The sequence below is a fragment of the Macroventuria anomochaeta genome, assembly GCF_010093625.1.
Source record: "Macroventuria anomochaeta strain CBS 525.71 unplaced genomic scaffold BU25scaffold_12, whole genome shotgun sequence".
NCBI classification, from domain to species: Eukaryota; Fungi; Ascomycota; class Dothideomycetes; order Pleosporales; family Didymellaceae; genus Macroventuria; species Macroventuria anomochaeta.
Genome location: NW_022985373.1, coordinates 302,747 through 318,079, shown reverse-complemented (window position 1 = coordinate 318,079; position 15,333 = coordinate 302,747). Strand labels below are relative to the sequence as shown.

At 52.6% G+C, this 15,333-nt stretch overlaps 4 protein-coding genes across 4 annotated transcripts; 3 read left to right on the top strand and 1 right to left on the bottom strand.

The window, feature by feature from the left end:
- Positions 1 to 771: 771 nt before the first annotated feature.
- On the top strand, positions 772 to 2,131 carry BU25DRAFT_409738 (UBC-like protein). The gene is made up of 4 exons (XM_033706120.1): positions 772 to 858; positions 905 to 999; positions 1,087 to 1,778; positions 1,834 to 2,131. Exons 1-4 carry the CDS (start codon positions 794 to 796, stop codon positions 1,918 to 1,920), a joined length of 939 nt encoding a protein of 312 aa, XP_033562904.1. The 5' UTR covers positions 772 to 793; the 3' UTR covers positions 1,921 to 2,131.
- A 223-nt stretch (positions 2,132 to 2,354) lies between these two features.
- BU25DRAFT_466485 (uncharacterized protein) lies at positions 2,355 to 4,904 on the top strand (the record flags this gene model as incomplete). The annotated part of the gene is made up of 4 exons (XM_033710692.1): positions 2,355 to 3,169; positions 3,222 to 3,497; positions 3,547 to 4,804; positions 4,839 to 4,904. 4 exons carry the CDS (start codon positions 2,355 to 2,357, stop codon positions 4,902 to 4,904), a joined length of 2,415 nt encoding a protein of 804 aa, XP_033562903.1.
- Positions 4,905 to 10,998: 6,094 nt separating this feature from the next.
- Positions 10,999 to 12,241, bottom strand: BU25DRAFT_365554 (NAD(P)-binding protein; the record flags this gene model as incomplete). Its single annotated transcript, XM_033703819.1, has 2 exons — positions 10,999 to 11,827; positions 11,884 to 12,241. 2 exons carry the CDS (start codon positions 12,239 to 12,241, stop codon positions 11,160 to 11,162), a joined length of 1,026 nt encoding a protein of 341 aa, XP_033562902.1. The 3' UTR covers positions 10,999 to 11,159.
- Positions 12,242 to 12,572: 331 nt separating this feature from the next.
- Positions 12,573 to 14,246, top strand: BU25DRAFT_447708 (GTP-binding protein Obg/CgtA; the record flags this gene model as incomplete). Its single annotated transcript, XM_033709553.1, has 1 exon — positions 12,573 to 14,246. Exon 1 carries the CDS (start codon positions 12,591 to 12,593, stop codon positions 14,244 to 14,246), a length of 1,656 nt encoding a protein of 551 aa, XP_033562901.1. The 5' UTR covers positions 12,573 to 12,590.
- Between the last annotated feature and the right edge of the window lie 1,087 nt (positions 14,247 to 15,333).

Sequence of the window (15,333 nt, the reverse complement as noted above, 5' to 3'; positions counted from 1 at the left end):
TGGGACAAACTTGGCTTAGACAGCATGGATATCGCCAGACGATCGTAATTCAGTATGCTTCTTGGTCGCTATGCAAGGCCCTCAGCATCCGCAGACCTGGGTCGATGGCATGTCGTGAACATCAGTCACCGATGAACGGTGACCCTCGCACAAGTGCCAATAACATCGGTGACGGGCTCGTGGGTGCGATGCATGTATATGTCACCCCATCGGTCCTCCTCACATCCGGTGTGTATACAGTTTTTGCATTCGAGTAGAGACTGTTCACGCCCAAAGGAACTTCCCACGCAGGACAGTGTGTAAACTCGAGACTGTACCGCCCACACCAAACGCTCCTCAACCACTTGCAGTGGTGTCTGCAGAAGGCCTTGCCGCTGCGGACGCTAATGTGTATGCACCAAGGGCGAGCAGGCAAGGATCAGACAAGAGAGCGTATGATATCGATTATCGTGGTGTCACTGATAAATTTCCACAGGCGGTGCTTTTTCTTGCTACCAATCGAGCAATTGCAGCACCGGGAGGGGCCCATCCGGCTAATTCGCGTTCCCACACTTACTGCTGCTGCACTGCCACGTCGGCGTTTGAAGGTCGTTCTGCAGCGAATCCGTGCTGCGCGCTCATCTCCTTCGCGGCTCTGGCAGGGCACAGTTTGTGGTGTTGTACGCTTGAAGGTGACAGGTGCAGCGGCTAAAGACCCACTTGTTCGCTAGGGCCAAGCGCAGATCGTCCCTCAACGCTGCTGCAACCTCACCGCGCTGGATCAACCGTATACAGCACCAACACTGTACGCGGCATGCCTTTACCCGCCTCATCCCTGAGGCTTTCTTCTTTCCGAAAGCAGCATCTGCTCATCGAGTTGTAGGTTGCGGTCAGCAGCTTGGTGGCCGGTCTTAACAGAAGATAGCTCTACCCTGCGACATGCACAGCTGGATGGTGTTTTCGTGAGCATTACACCCGGTGATCCGTCACTGTGGGTAGGCCTCATATTCGTGCGAAAAGGTAGTCAGATGTCGTAGAGCTAAGCAAAGCCTACTGACGCCGTGCCTGCTCCCTACACTAAATTCTCATCGTATTCACGCTTGACAGGTCCATATGCCCCTGCAGTCCTACGCTTCCAGATATCTTTCCCGTTCAGCTATCCGGCTCTGCCACCCCTTGTGACCTTTTCTACCGATGTCTTTCACCCTCTGCTCACGCCACTCACAACATACACTCACACAACTGCATCTTCGGACACGGACCCCGTCAGCGCAACCGACGAGGAACGGTTACCACCAGGTGGTTTCAGCCTTCGTCATGGCTTTCCACACTGGTTTGGCCGTGCACGACGATCTGTAGTGAGCTCACGCGATGTGAGTGGATCAGCAGTTGATAGTCCAGCTCAAAGTGTTACGCCCGTACGCTCGGTAGTGAAGAGTGCGACCTCAGGCGGTTCCGGAGCATTATCTGCGGCGACTGGTGTATCCATCGTGACCGTTCTCGAGTACATTCGGTCAACGTTCAGTGAGGAGGCAGTTCTGGACTCAGTCTCGTTAGAAGCTGCCGCAAATCCAGGTGCATACCACGCATGGCGAGCTTATCGTGGCCCAGCCATGGAAACGCAGCAACCTCCCCTCAGTCCTATCTCCTCCACCTCAAGTGAGGGCACTGCGCTGGGCAGGAATCGACGTCCCGGAGAGTGGAACTGGGAAGGCGTATGGGAGGAACGCGTAAAGAGAGCCGTCAATGCTAGCCTTTCTGAGTCTGTTCTGTATGGACCAGGAGCTGGAGAAGACATCGTGAGTTACCACTGCATATGAATCTAGAAGTCTGTCCGGCTGCTAATGATTCCAGATCCGCTTCCAGCAAGGTGACAGTGAGACTATGGCAAGGATGAAGAAGCACTTGGATGTCGCCACCGCCAGAACGACAGAGACATGAGATGATAGAGTTGGTATGATATCCTCTTTTCGATAGTCTGTATCAAAGTGCATGCTCAAAAATGGGTTTTGCATCGCGCTTAAGGAGGGTGTGGCAATTTTCCGTCGAGGGCAAGAACGCTTGAGGTTATCAACAAGTACTTGAGTGCGACTTCCTTCCAGGGCAGGCATGAGACCAGCTGCAAGAATTTGTTGCAGTCACTTCATACACCATCAGCATCAATAGTAAACAGCAGCGTTTTCTATGCTCGCATTTGTCGAACGAAACATCTCTTCTTATTCTTTCCTGTATCCCCCACTTTGATTCTCACGGTTGAGGCCCAGTCAACGGTGGCGTAGGTTTCTTTACCTCCCTTTCACCTTGTGTTTGCGTACTCACGGTGAAGGTAGAACACGACGCGACACGCTGTCCGTTTGTTCCTCGACACGTCCATCATGGCGCTAGCAGCGATCGACACCTTGGGACTCTCGCAACACGCCGCCTTCTGCCCTCCACCGCTGCATATCCAAAAGAAGCCACGCAGAGCAACGTTTCGGAAACGTATTTTCCGTAAGTCAACGCACAATCGCGACAACGACCAGTACGTGTACGGTCCCTTGGACGACATCATCAACGAGATCAGAAGCAACATCTGGGAGTCACCACATGACTACAGCACTGAAACATCTCTTCTCAGTTGGGCAGCCTCGCTCGACGTGCCGTCGACGTGGACCGTAACACCCTTGCCTGTTAGTCGACTACCCAGCAATCAGCCTCTAACCATACGTAAGAACAGGGAAAGTCGTTCATCGGCATCAGGCTCCAGTATGGGAGACCCTCTGTACTTTTCACGCACCAGTAGTCAGGACTACGCATTCGATGGTGGGCCAGTCGGCGCGCCTGTGTCAACAGGAGATACTCCGTGGCCTTTGTTTGATGCACCCATGTCGTACGAAACGGCGCACACGCCAAACACCTCAGACGCTGCTGGCCACTTCAACCACATCAACGCATCCGAAAATGTCAGTCAGAATGCGGAAGCCCGCACTATCCCCACAAAGCGTCGACCCTCTGTTCTGCGAATGTTCACTGGCTTCTCACGCCTGCGACGTACGGATACCGGCGAAACAAATGGCAGTGGTGGTGATGCTTCAGACCCAGCGTCACCCACGTCACTCGAAGCTCACAACGAGGACGAACGAGGAGAGGAAGTATCGGAGGAACCCAGCGAGAATGCTGTCGAGGCATACATTAGGAAAAATGCTCGCAAGTAAGCTGGCCAACAATGCGTTCCTCGCGTGGAGGGTTGCTGACCTGCACAGTGGGGCTAGACTGGGTTCTATCATGGGCCGAATCGCCAGACGACTTCCTTCTCCTGTGGAACATCGCCATGACGATCAGGATCTCCAGAATATAGCCACGCGTGGGAATGCTCCGACCACTCTGCGAGCTGCTGTGAGGGTCTTTTCCGAGGTCACGCAGCTCTCCTATGAAGAACAACAGGAATTTTGGATCGCCGTGGAGATCGAAGGTGCTCTCCACAACCGCATATCGCTTCCCGACAGTACCATTGATGTGATCTTCGTTGTTGATAACGCGTGAGTGCGGTAAAGTCGAACCAGATTTGCCCAACTAAAGTCATCCTAGGTACTATGTCAGCAGGGATTGTCTGAGCAGAGCTTTAGATGCCGTGAACAGTGCTCTTTACCATCTCGACCGGGGTGATCGTGTAGCACTTTACGCGACGCACTGCACTCACCAAACTGTCACCGGCAACAGACCAGACCTATTGTTCCCAATCGGACCTTTCAACACAGATACCGAAGAGACCTTCCGTGACCTCACTGCGACTATCGCCAAGTACGGCACACAGTCATGGAAGCCCCCACGACCAAACCCCTCGATGGCTGACGTGATCTTGGGTGTGGCAAGGTCTCTTGAGGACAAGGGCATGAAGCACCGACGTACCCATGTTGTACTGCTCTCTCCAGCTGCACACATCCTGCACGATGTTTCCAAATCTTGTCCAGATCTATGCATCCATCAGATCAACCCTGCAGCGGTCCCGTACCGACGCGTTCCTGACATCGGCGACACGCAATGCATCGAAGAGTGCTGCAAGAACGTCTTCATCAGCAACTGGAGCCACTTTCAGTCTCTTCCTGGACGTATCAAGCGCATTTTGAAGAACGCTCGGTCGGTCAAGCCAATAGGGGAGATTACCCAGGTCTGTATTGACGTACGGGCCAGGGATGGCTGCAAAGTCACCGAATGCTCGGGAACCAAAGACATCGCAAGTCTACGTCTTGGTCAGGTCCACACAATATTTGCCAAAGTCCGCACAACACGAAATGCAACCAAAGCAGTCGACTTGCTGTCGAAAAACCCTGTCTTCAACTCATCTCTGGATGTCAAAGACCTGAGGCAGCAGCTGCAGAACGCCGTGACCGTAGGTGCTGTGAAAGCTCACCTCCTTGATGTCCAGGTCTACCACCAGAACACACTACATGGAACAGATTGCTGGAATTACACCGAGACGCCCTTCCTCATTGTTCGTGACCTGGGCGGCCTGGCCCCTCCGTTCGACACCTCCGTGGAAGTACATAAGCGCCAACTGTTCAACAAGTTTGTTCAGCTTGACATAAATGCAGCGAAAGTCGAGGCCGAGACTTTGCTGTCTACTCTTGCAGAAGACCAAGAACTATTGAGGAAGCTCGTCCAACGTATATTCAGGGAGCTTGATCGTTACCAGCAAGTGCTCGAATATGAGCAAGAGAATCGTCAGAAATTACCATTATGTCCAGGCCCGATCGCCATCGAAGCGTCACCCCATGAGTGGCTCGTGGACGTATGGAACAGGAAAAAGACCAAGCGTCAGGGTGTTGCCGTGGTCGAAGAGGAGGAAGTCAGTGGTCTGATTGATGGTCTGCATGGTCTAGAGCGACTGGGCTGAAGTGACAGCTGTCGAAACTTCGACACGGGCTGAACTTAATATGTTTGGGTAATGATCTTGTGACCGTTGAGCTACCATGTTCTGGAACATATTTTGGAGTTTGGGGCGTTCGAACTCGGTACAAACCGAGCGATAAGGTATGCACGCCGTACTTCAGGCGAAGTACACAGGTTCACGCGTCGACTCGCCAGGTACGACAATGTGACATGTAACGGCGGTCTCACGTATTTCGACGAACACATGTTCATCCATCTCTAGCCAATGCAAACATCAAGCATCTATGCTTCGTGCATAATCTCGCTCCACCTGCACCAACTAAAATCCCCTCCTAGCTCGGAGCTCACCCCGCAACGCAAACTTCAAAGCGTAGCGAGCCCCCGAGCATCGTCATCAGTGTGAAACCTTAATCTCTAGCCCGGCACTTCCACCAGCCGCGCGCTGAAGTTTTGCTAAACCTTAACAGAGTTTTGGGACCCAATGCTCACTAACGCTGGGAAGGAAGGAAGTAAGGACACTAACGAAAAGTGGAAAGTGACGGCAAGACTTAGATGGCTTCCCCGCGCACAGAGCACCACATGGCAAATCACGCTACCGGGGAAGCTTTATGAGGCAAGTGGGAGACTGCGTCCAGGCTTTTCGGCGGCTGGTGGCGGGCCAATCGGATTTCTTGAAAGGAGGACTCGTCAAGGAGAGTTTGCAAGGCGCGTTTTGGTGATAGCGTAAGGCGTTGTAAGGCACGCCTCGCGTCAGTGTTTGCGAGGACGTTTGTGTGGAGTTGCGCTCGGTGACCGACGCGATACGAGGCGGGTATGAGAGTGCGACACCAACACTCCGCAGCAAAGACACCGCAAAGCGAAAATGCAATCAGACGATCAGGTTAGATCTAGTGATAGTTTTTGATATAGATATGTCTGTCTACACTGTTATTACAAGCGCTTACAGCGCTGGGGTATTTTGCAAGAATCTACAGCGAACGATGAGAAGCAAACCCAGGACTAGCGAATGATGCTATGTCGGGAGAAAATCTAACCCCTGTCTACACAGTTCCATTTGTTTCCTAGCCTGGGAGGCTTTCAGAACTCCTTTCCAATCAACGCCGGGTCCGCGAATCTTAATTCCCTGCCCCTCTTCTCCCTCACAACCGGATCGCTGGAGACATCCTCATGGGTAGGATCCGGTCTGCCATGCACCCTCGGCACATCCAGTCCCACACTCTTATTGTACATATCTGGTATTCTGACAGTCAACGGTAGTCCATTGCCAGCCAACAGAGCTTGTCCAGTTCCTATCAAGGAGGGCTTCGTGAGGGTGTGTGGTGTTGGAACAGGCATCTTCTGGATCACCCGAGATGCGAACTTAAGCGGCGCAGGTACGCTTCGCTTATCTGAGAAGCGCTCCTCAGAGTGACGCTTGATATCCTCCCATCCAAGAGGCTCAGGTGCAGCTGGCGGAGGAGAGAACGGTTTGATCATTGGTGATCGTCCCACTTGCACCAGAACTGGTGAAGCAATGCTTTTCCGTGGTATTTTGACTTCCTGCGCTTCGTGCATGTACTTTGCAGCTACTGGGCTCAGTAGTAACCTGGCTGAGGTCATGCCATTGGGTTGTCTGACAGGTAGCTTTGGTCCTACTGGGGTTCGAGGGGTTCGCGGAGACATCAGGTTTGGTGACGGAGCGAAGATGGTCACGCTATCGGAAGTGCGGTTCCGCTCATCGACTTGAAGGATGAGATCATGCTCGAACGGATCAGCAAAGGGGTCGTTATCCATCGTCTGCCGCCTTGTATCGTATGTTGGTGATGACCCTTGAGTCAGTGGTCGACCGTAGGGTGAGACTGGTGGGTACATCGGGGCAGCCGTGTTGAGATAGGCGTACGGGTTGACAGGCATCTGCGAGTACTCGGCCCTTCCATCGTTCGCACTTTGGGGTGTCTTGAGCTTTGGTCTTCGAATATCGTCTGGAGAGAAAGGAGCGAGGGTCGGGGATGGGATTACATGGTCACTGAATGGATTTGTGGCATCTGAAGGGTACTGGGTGTACGAGGACGAATGCTTCGGGGTGCCACCATAGCCTGCCACTGCAGCAGATAGCGCTCGTGCGGTATCGATGCGTGCATACTCCGAATATCTGTGGTTTGCTCGATCCTGGACTGACTCTCTAAATGGGTTGCCTGGACTGATGAAGCGAGTGACGGGCATTGCGCCCGCGCTGTGACGCTGCATGTGTTTTGGAGAGCCTTGGGATGGCCCCGACGTAGGACCACCTGGAGGCATGCCGCCAGTGGCGCCGAATATTAAGGCTTCAGCATCACCACCATCTCCACCCGTTTTCGGATCGTACAGATATGCAACCTCGGGATAAATGGATCCAGTGTTCATACGCTTACCATGTTTGGCTGCATGGTAGCGACGAGCAATGAAAACAGCCGCAACCACAGCAATTAGAAGACCAGTTGTGGCCCCTACTGCGACACCGGCTGTCTGTGAGGTGGTGAATGGATGGGGACTACCGGTAGTAGCTGAGTGGCTAGGTGTGCTAGTAGGAGCATGGGCTATCGTAGATATCTTTGTATCATCAGTACTAGCGCCGTTCGTGGTCGATGCTTCATCTGGTCCAGATGCTGACGTTGAGCTCGGAATGTCCGTTCGAGCGCTAGACGCACTGCCCGATATGGTGGAAGCGACGAAACCTGCTGTAGTAGAATTGACTGCAGCAGGGACTGAGGACTTCTGCAGAGTCTCCGCTTGTGTTGCATTAAGGCTGGGAGCAATATCTTTGCTAGCACCCGTGGGCAGCGCTGAACGACTGAAAGTGATACCTAGCTCTTCTTTAGTAGTTGTCGTGCTGTTGATGCGACCAGGGAGACTACTAGGAGACAACGACGATTGCGCTAACGTTGACCAGATTGGGTTTGCACCAAGGCCAAGCTTGGTAGACGACTTGAGTGTTTCGCTTGCAGGTATATGTACGCTTGATGTCTCTGAAGACTTGGTGGCCGATATCGCGCTTGAAGTTCGGGCGCCTGTCTGGTTTACGGCAGCCCCTGTCACTGGGCTGAGCAGAGAAAATGCGACTGTGCTCAAGTCGAGTACACTAGATCTGACACTAGATACATAGACCGTAGAAAAGGTCGCCGTAACCGTCACTGAAGTGATGGGAATGACTGATCCGGCGTGAGTGCCATTCGAGATAAACGATGAGGGGACAGGCGTTCCACTTGTGCTTGTACTGATCGACACACCAGAAGAAGCAAAAGTTGAAATGCCACTAAGCGTTGGGGTAGCTAGTGAACTGAGCCCAAAAGATGTGGGCGTGGAGCTTGAACGAGTAGATTCCGAAGTCGGGATAGAGCCGCCAGCAGTCGTGTTCACTGATGGCGCCGCGACTGAAGTAGGACTCTGCGATGAAAGGACTAGGCTTCCACTCATCAGCGAACTGGAGAGCGAAGTACTGCCACTGGGTATGGAAAAAAAGGAAACGCTGGTGAAGACAGGATCCAGTATGGATGAAGCTTGACTTTGGCTAGCCTGCGACTCCGAGGCAGTGACCACGTCTGATGTCGACTGTTTCATACTAGATGTTGTAATTGACGATTGCGCAGAAGAGCTGAGCTGTTTGCCAAGGGTTGTGGGTGTTAGAAACGATGAGACCAGTGGGATGTCGGTAGAGGTCTCTGGCAAGGATGTAGTAGAGACGATCGCACTCGTGACGAGTGTCTCCGATGGTATGAACGAAGAAGTGATTTCGCTGCCAAAAGTGGCGCTTGACCAAACACTCGTTCCGATCGAGCCCGTAGAAGCAGTTTCTCGAGGTCTTGCTATCGAAGTGTCACTTTCGACAACTGTGGGCGACGGCGTGAGCACGAATGACGAACCAGTGGAGGCAAGATTGGCAGAGTCCGTTGACACAACATCTGACACTGAAGTGGTAGGTACTTTGGTTCCACTGAGAGATGGGTCTGTTTGAGTTGGAATAACACTGATCGAAGAGGTTGGTGCGGCGGAGAAGCTGGAATCTGCCTTTGACGAAAGATCTGTGGGAAGTGCAGGGCTTACGGAGCTGACCGAAGGGTTCAATGTGCTCGAAATCTGGCTGACGCCCAAATTTGGCTCGAGTAGAGAACTGCTTGGTGCTTGTTCGATGCTCGAAGAGATCGTGGGCTGCAACGATGAAGTAATGACAGGAGAATGACCAGAAGGAACGGCAGAAGGTGCGAGCGAGCTCGAAACGTCGCTTATAACCGGCGTAGACTCAGAAAGGCTGCTACCCGATGACTGTTCGATGCCGGAGGATAACGGGGGTTGGATCGTGGAGGTTATAGGCATGGCTGTAGTGTCTTCAATGCTTGTTAAGGGCGCTGGCTGTGATGTCTCGAACACGCTCGGTACAATTTCTGGGACAGAGGTTTGACTAGATTCAATTGCCGAGGACATTAGTGATGAAGTTGCTGCTCCAGAAGCAGTGAATGTCTGCACATTGGTACTGATCTCTGCACCACTTCGTGTAATCACGGTTGTAGGCTGTAGCACCGAGCTTGAAAACTTTCCCAAAGAGGTAGACACGGGTGCTTGCCCATCGGACGAAGTAGTGAGAGGCTCTGGAGGCAGGCTTGCAGGCACTCCTGATACACTTGAAGTCACTGGCCCCGGAGCTGTAGAAGTCGGATCCTGATTGCTAGTGGAACCGGGTGAAGAATTGGAGAGCGCAGTTGATTGCTGCTCTATGGGACTTGTTGTAGAGACTGGTTCGGATGTGAGTACAGTGGGATTGCTGAGCACTGCACTGCTCGTCTGTGGTACAGAGGTCTGCGGCGTTGGAGCAAATCCAGAAGACGAAGCGGTGTCGATCGTCGACCTAGAAATCAGGCTGTCATTGGCTGAACTAGAGACGATATCGGATGGTATTTGTGAGGTGCCTTCGGCTGGTACTAATGTCGAGGTGAACAATGGAGGATTGGTGGTCTCCGGGGATGGAACGATCTCGGATGTTCTGGTCGTCGTTGGCTCCAAGCTGGGCCTGAAGGCACTCGATAGAACCTCCGAGTTGCTTGAAGGTTGCGATACATCGGTGGATGAGCTTACAACGGATGTGATATCAAAGATTGTGGAAGTAGTTGCGCGTTCTGATGTCATATCTCGCGATGAAGTGGAGAGTGATGAAGTCGGAGTCTTGGATGGCTGTTGTTCTGTTGTAGAGCTTCGAGGTATAACACTTTCGGTGCTGATCAGCTTTGAAGTAGACGGAATATCGCCATTGCTACTACTAGATTCGCTGAGGATGGAATACAGTCCTGTCGTAGATGGCTTGGGTGTAGGCGTGGACGATGAAGTCGATTCTATGGTTATGACTATTGTTGGTGCATCAATGATGGTCGAACTTTGAGATGCGTCGGAAGACGCAAAGTCACTGGATGTTGTTGCAGCACTAGGAGTCGACTGGATGATCTCTGACGAGCTTGTCTGATTTCCAACAGACTGTGGGTGACGCTCTAGCGAAGGAAAGGCGAGTCTTTCGACTATGTGGTGTCTCCTAGGCACAGTATTGTCTGTCCTCCAATCAGCCTCCAGAAACTCACAGGTTGAGTAGTACAACGCTAAGACTTGACGTACCTTTGGTGTTAGACGCTGTAACGATAGTCACCGCCAATGATGCGGCGCAGTAACCGAGCAAGACTCTCTTGAACCACATCGCATTGTCGCAAATCGGAAACGAGTGGGTCGACGTGTTGGCAGTGAAGCGACCTTGCAATCCCAGGAAGCACACAGCAGGTAGTACGGCATCGAATACTTATGGACTTTGCATCTCAAGTGCGAACACCGACGGTGTTCTGTTGGTAGTAGGCCGCATCGGGCCAATTCTGGCTTAGTGAACCTGCAAGGCCCCTGTCCGTTTGTGAGGCTTAGCCCCATGGTAGTCCGAGAATATCTACTAGTCAGCTAACTTTAGCATGCAGGCCTTCGTCGGCGCAATACATCTATGAGTTTTATTGACTTGGCAACGTGCCGGCATTCAAATAAATGGGATTCATACGTAGGGTGGAAGGTGGTTGTTGTTCGCGGTGCGCTAGCCGAGGCATTGCAATATACATTGCTGCTGACAGCCCTCGATAAGCGCTGGACAGTCGCGAAATTCGTTTGTCGGTATGGCGCAGACGGTGCTCACATCTCGATACTGCGCGGAGGTGTTGCATATGTACATCGATTACTGTTGCCCACCCTCAACGTCATTACTCCGGCCCCCCAAACAGCACATCCGACCTCATGTAAATTCGTAACCGTAGGCATGTCTCCTAGTCGATTAGACAGACTCACTTTGTCGCAGTCGATCCGTTTCCAGAGACCACATTGGCTTGGCTATCTCTAACAATCTCCTGTAACCACATGGGAAATGCGCGGATCTTGGGTAAGATGGCTGGACCCAGGACAATCTGTCCGCTTTTCGCAGCAATAATCTGCTTAATCATGGCATCAGCGACATCCTCGGGCTCCAATAGACTAACACCAGCCTGCTTTAACCCAACCTTGATCGCTTCATGAGCCGTTATCGCAGACTTTGTCCAGCCTGGATGGACGATGGTTGTTTTGATCTGAGGACACTTGTACCGATGTTTCAGTTCCTGGGTCAGGCCCTCATGGAGAGCGAGAAGGGCTGCCTTTGTAGCGCTGTAGTCGACCGCTCCTGCGAGAGCCACGAAGGAGGCTAGGCTGGCAACACTCATGATGTGCCCTTTCTTTTTGGCAATCATGTCTGGCAGAAACTCATGGATGGTGCTCCAATGGCTGATCAGGTTGATTTCGAAAAGGGTTCGCAGAGCTTCGGTGGGGATGTCAAGGATGGTGTATGCATTGCCAATACCCGCATTATTGATGAGAATCGACGGTGGACCCATATCAGAACGGACAGCTTCTGCCGCTCTGTGGATGTCATCTCTGGAAGTGACATCGCACCGATAGTATCGAATGAGCGGTCGCTCAGCTGTTGAATTATCAGCCTTCGTGTCGGTGTCATCTGAACTGGAAGGGATAGCCCACCATCCGTGAAATGGCTTGACAATGGCCCGATGTCCAGGACTGCGACCTTAGTGCCATGGGACACAAGCTTCTTCACCACGCAAGCACCAATGCCAGCAGAACCGCCAGTGACGACTGCCACCTCACCTGGCCAGTTCCAATCGCTCTTGTCGTTCTTCCATGACCACCTGTTTTCGGCCCAGCTGTTTAGTACCGCATTGGCTTCGACAGTTGTCCAAGCAGCTAGGCCCCATTTGATGAGCCGGATGGTGGTTGCTTGGTGGAGACCAAGAGGTAGGCTGTCTGAGATGTCGAATGCAGTAGGGTCGACAAGCTGCAGGCCGATGCATGTGGCGACCAAAGTCAGGCACCGAAACATATCAACAATATAAGGCTGAAGCGTTTCAGATTTGAATCGTCAGCGCTTCGCGGTACCTGCGTGAACGATGAAGTATTGAGGGCTAGGTTTCCGGAGGTCAGCACAACGCAAGGGTCAATGGTGCAAGAAGCCCGAAAATGTGGCCAGGACGCAATTTAAATACCCGTGAAGGTTTGAATAGACCGAGGGATGTCAGAGGGAACGAGTTTGGGGAAAGAAGCGCGTACCAGTAGCAGGAGACTCGGTTCGGAGTTTCTACGCGTTGATTGGCTGCGCAAAACTGAAGCCATCACGACCGCTGCTCAAGTGTTTCTTTCCTCATTCTGCACCACTCAAACAACAGTGACGTATGCCTTCTGTTCGACCGAGCTTCCTCAGTGGAACGCTCACGCCGTTCCTATATCCGTCGTTCACTGAATCGACACTCATTACCGTTTCGCGTAGATGTCCACTGCGTAGACGATTTCCGCCGCGGGCACGATGTAGTTCTACAGCCACCAAACAGTCCGACTATTCACAGCTTAATCCCACTCCGGACGACTACTCCTTGACGCCCTTCGCCGACCGAGCCATTCTCACACTGGAAGCTGGTGCTGGCGGCCATGGCTGCGTCTCGTTTTTGCGCGAGATGTACACGCCAGAGGGACCTGCCAACGGTGGTGATGGTGGAAGCGGAGGGAATGTGTACATCCAGGCAGTGCGTGGTGAAACATCACTGCACAAGCTTGCTCGAAGACGTCTCATTAAGGCTGGAAGAGGCCGCAATGGACAGGGCAAAGTGAAGGGTGGCGAAAGGGGCGCAGATGTCCTCATCAAGGTGCCGATAGGGACGATTGTGCGCGAGATCCAAAGGCGCGACCCCGTTGAAGTGCTTCTTGAGGAGGCAGAGAAAGCTGAAATGGAGCGAGAGCGGGCAGAAGCGAACGGCGAAGTTGTGGAGGAGGGCGGTTTCAAGAAGGATAGATGGCTGGTCTATCCCGGCACAGTACCTACCGAACTTAACAGGATGAAGTTTCCTCAACTTCCGAAGCCTCGAAGATCGCACCTCGTCGCCCTCGAACCACAGTCACCGATGTGGCTAGACCTCGATAAGCACATGGAGACGCCTATGCTGCTCGCAGCCGGCGCCATGGGTGGTCTGGGCAACCCTAACTTCATGACTCCCTTCAACAACAGGCCTAAGATAGCGACAAAGGGAGAGGAAGGCGTCAAGATCTCAGTCCAACTCGAATTGAAGATCCTCGCAGACTTGGGCTTGGTCGGTCTCCCAAATGCCGGAAAGAGCACCCTACTTCGAGCCCTGAGCAACAGTCGCGCTCGAGTCGGCAACTGGGCCTTCACCACACTTCAGCCCAATGTCGGCACCGTCGTCCTCGACAATCACAAGGACCGCCCCCTAGTCATGAAGCGCAACAAGCACGGCGAGCTCCGCGAAAGCTTCACCATTGCTGACGTCCCCGGACTCATTGAAGACGCACATCTCGACAAAGGCCTTGGCCTCGGCTTCCTCCGCCATGTCGAGCGTGCTGCAGTCCTGGCTTTCGTCATCGACCTCAACGCTAGCGACGCTGTCCAAGCGCTGAAGCTTCTATGGCGCGAAGTCTCCGAGTATGAAACTCTTCGCGGCAAGGAGCTCAACGCCGAGACTGAGCGCAGAATGGTCATGTATAAGCCCGCTAACAGCGTTGAATCCAAGAGCGAAACCGACATGCTTGATACACCCGAATTGAACCCTTCCTTAGAGCCCCTGCCGTTCCTAGCATCAGAGCCCATCTCTGCGAAGCCGTGGTTCGTGGTAGCTACGAAGGCAGATTTGGAGGGTACGCAGGAGAACTATGAGAAGCTGCATAAGTACCTGGAGGACGTCAAGAGTGGCGTGCAACCCCATCCCAGTGGACGCGAGAACGCGTGGAAGAGGGACATCTCATCGATACCTATCAGTGCGATCAATGCGCATGGTGTGGAGGCGATACCACAGATCGTCATGGATCTGCTGGACGATTAGACGAGTCTTGCAAAAGGCAAGTGTACAATAATAACGACATCCCAACATCTGACCTTCAAAGCTGTCATAAGCCAATTTCTGGTACAGCTGTACGTGTTTTCCTATTATTGACTAGTGTCTTTTTGTCGCGTGGTGGACTCTTCCGCGAAGCGTGAATGCACTTGCCCAAACAAACGCGGGGGACCTCCAAGGAGCTGGACGTCAGTAACCTTCTTCGTTAACAACACCATCCTTTGACTTATGCATTCGCCCCTTTTACCAAAGCACAATAAGTCTGCTCTTCACGAGCCTTACGACACGAAGAAACCTGGTTCTGAAGCATTCTGTGCCTATAGCATGCTTCGGGATGCACTTGCCCCCGCTACGCAAGGCTGATTGAGGCACAGTTCACCTTCTTCAAGACTGCAGCCTGTCAGACAAGTGCGCTGCACTCACATATTGACAAATGCGAGTGTCAGAGGAATCACTAGAGGGCCAGCGGCATCATGAGACTTGGTTAGAGCTAAGGGAGGCTGCCAGGCATGGCTGTCATTTGTGCACATTCTTTGCTGTCCCCTTGAATACTGCAAAAAGGACCGCTTAATGGGCGAGGGGCCTTTTCGCTAAAGGTGAAGAGTGCCGATGAAATATTTAATTGGGGCGCAAACCCCTCAAAAATGTACCTAACGCTGTGCACACCAAACACTGGTCCAGACCACATTGAACTTCGATACGTATTGTACTTGAAGTTGGATGATTGTCCTTTCTCTATTTCCACGAGGGTTGCTGATCCCGTGCAGAGCTTGGGCAATTGAATGCGCGCAAATGGCAGCCGTTTACTCAAACGCTTATTTGACAATCTCAGCGATGTATGTGCCCGTCAGACATATGGATTCTGGGCGTGCACAGAGGACTTGAGGGACCGCGGCTGGGCATTCCAAGAGCTAGTCCTCTCACCGCGTGTAACACATTTCACGTCACTCGAGAAGGCTTTTGAGTGTGATACAAATTTAATAGAAGAAGGGGTCCCAGTACCATTTGGCTCTTCGAGGACGAAAGAAAGCGGTCCATCTACAATGCCCGCAGTAGGCCAACGGACAACATCTAT

What these genes read in the sequence shown, in the direction of transcription:
- BU25DRAFT_409738 (XM_033706120.1), top strand. Translation starts at nt 794, where the DNA reads ATGCCTTTACCCGCCTCATCCCTGAGGCTTTCTTCTTTCCGAAAGCAG. An exon ending in CAGCATCTGCTCATCGAGTT is followed by an intron (nt 859 to 904) that starts GTAGGTTGCGGT and finishes AACAGAAGATAG; the next exon opens with CTCTACCCTGCGACATGCAC. An exon ending in CAGGAGCTGGAGAAGACATC is followed by an intron (nt 1,779 to 1,833) that starts GTGAGTTACCAC and finishes TAATGATTCCAG; the next exon opens with ATCCGCTTCCAGCAAGGTGA.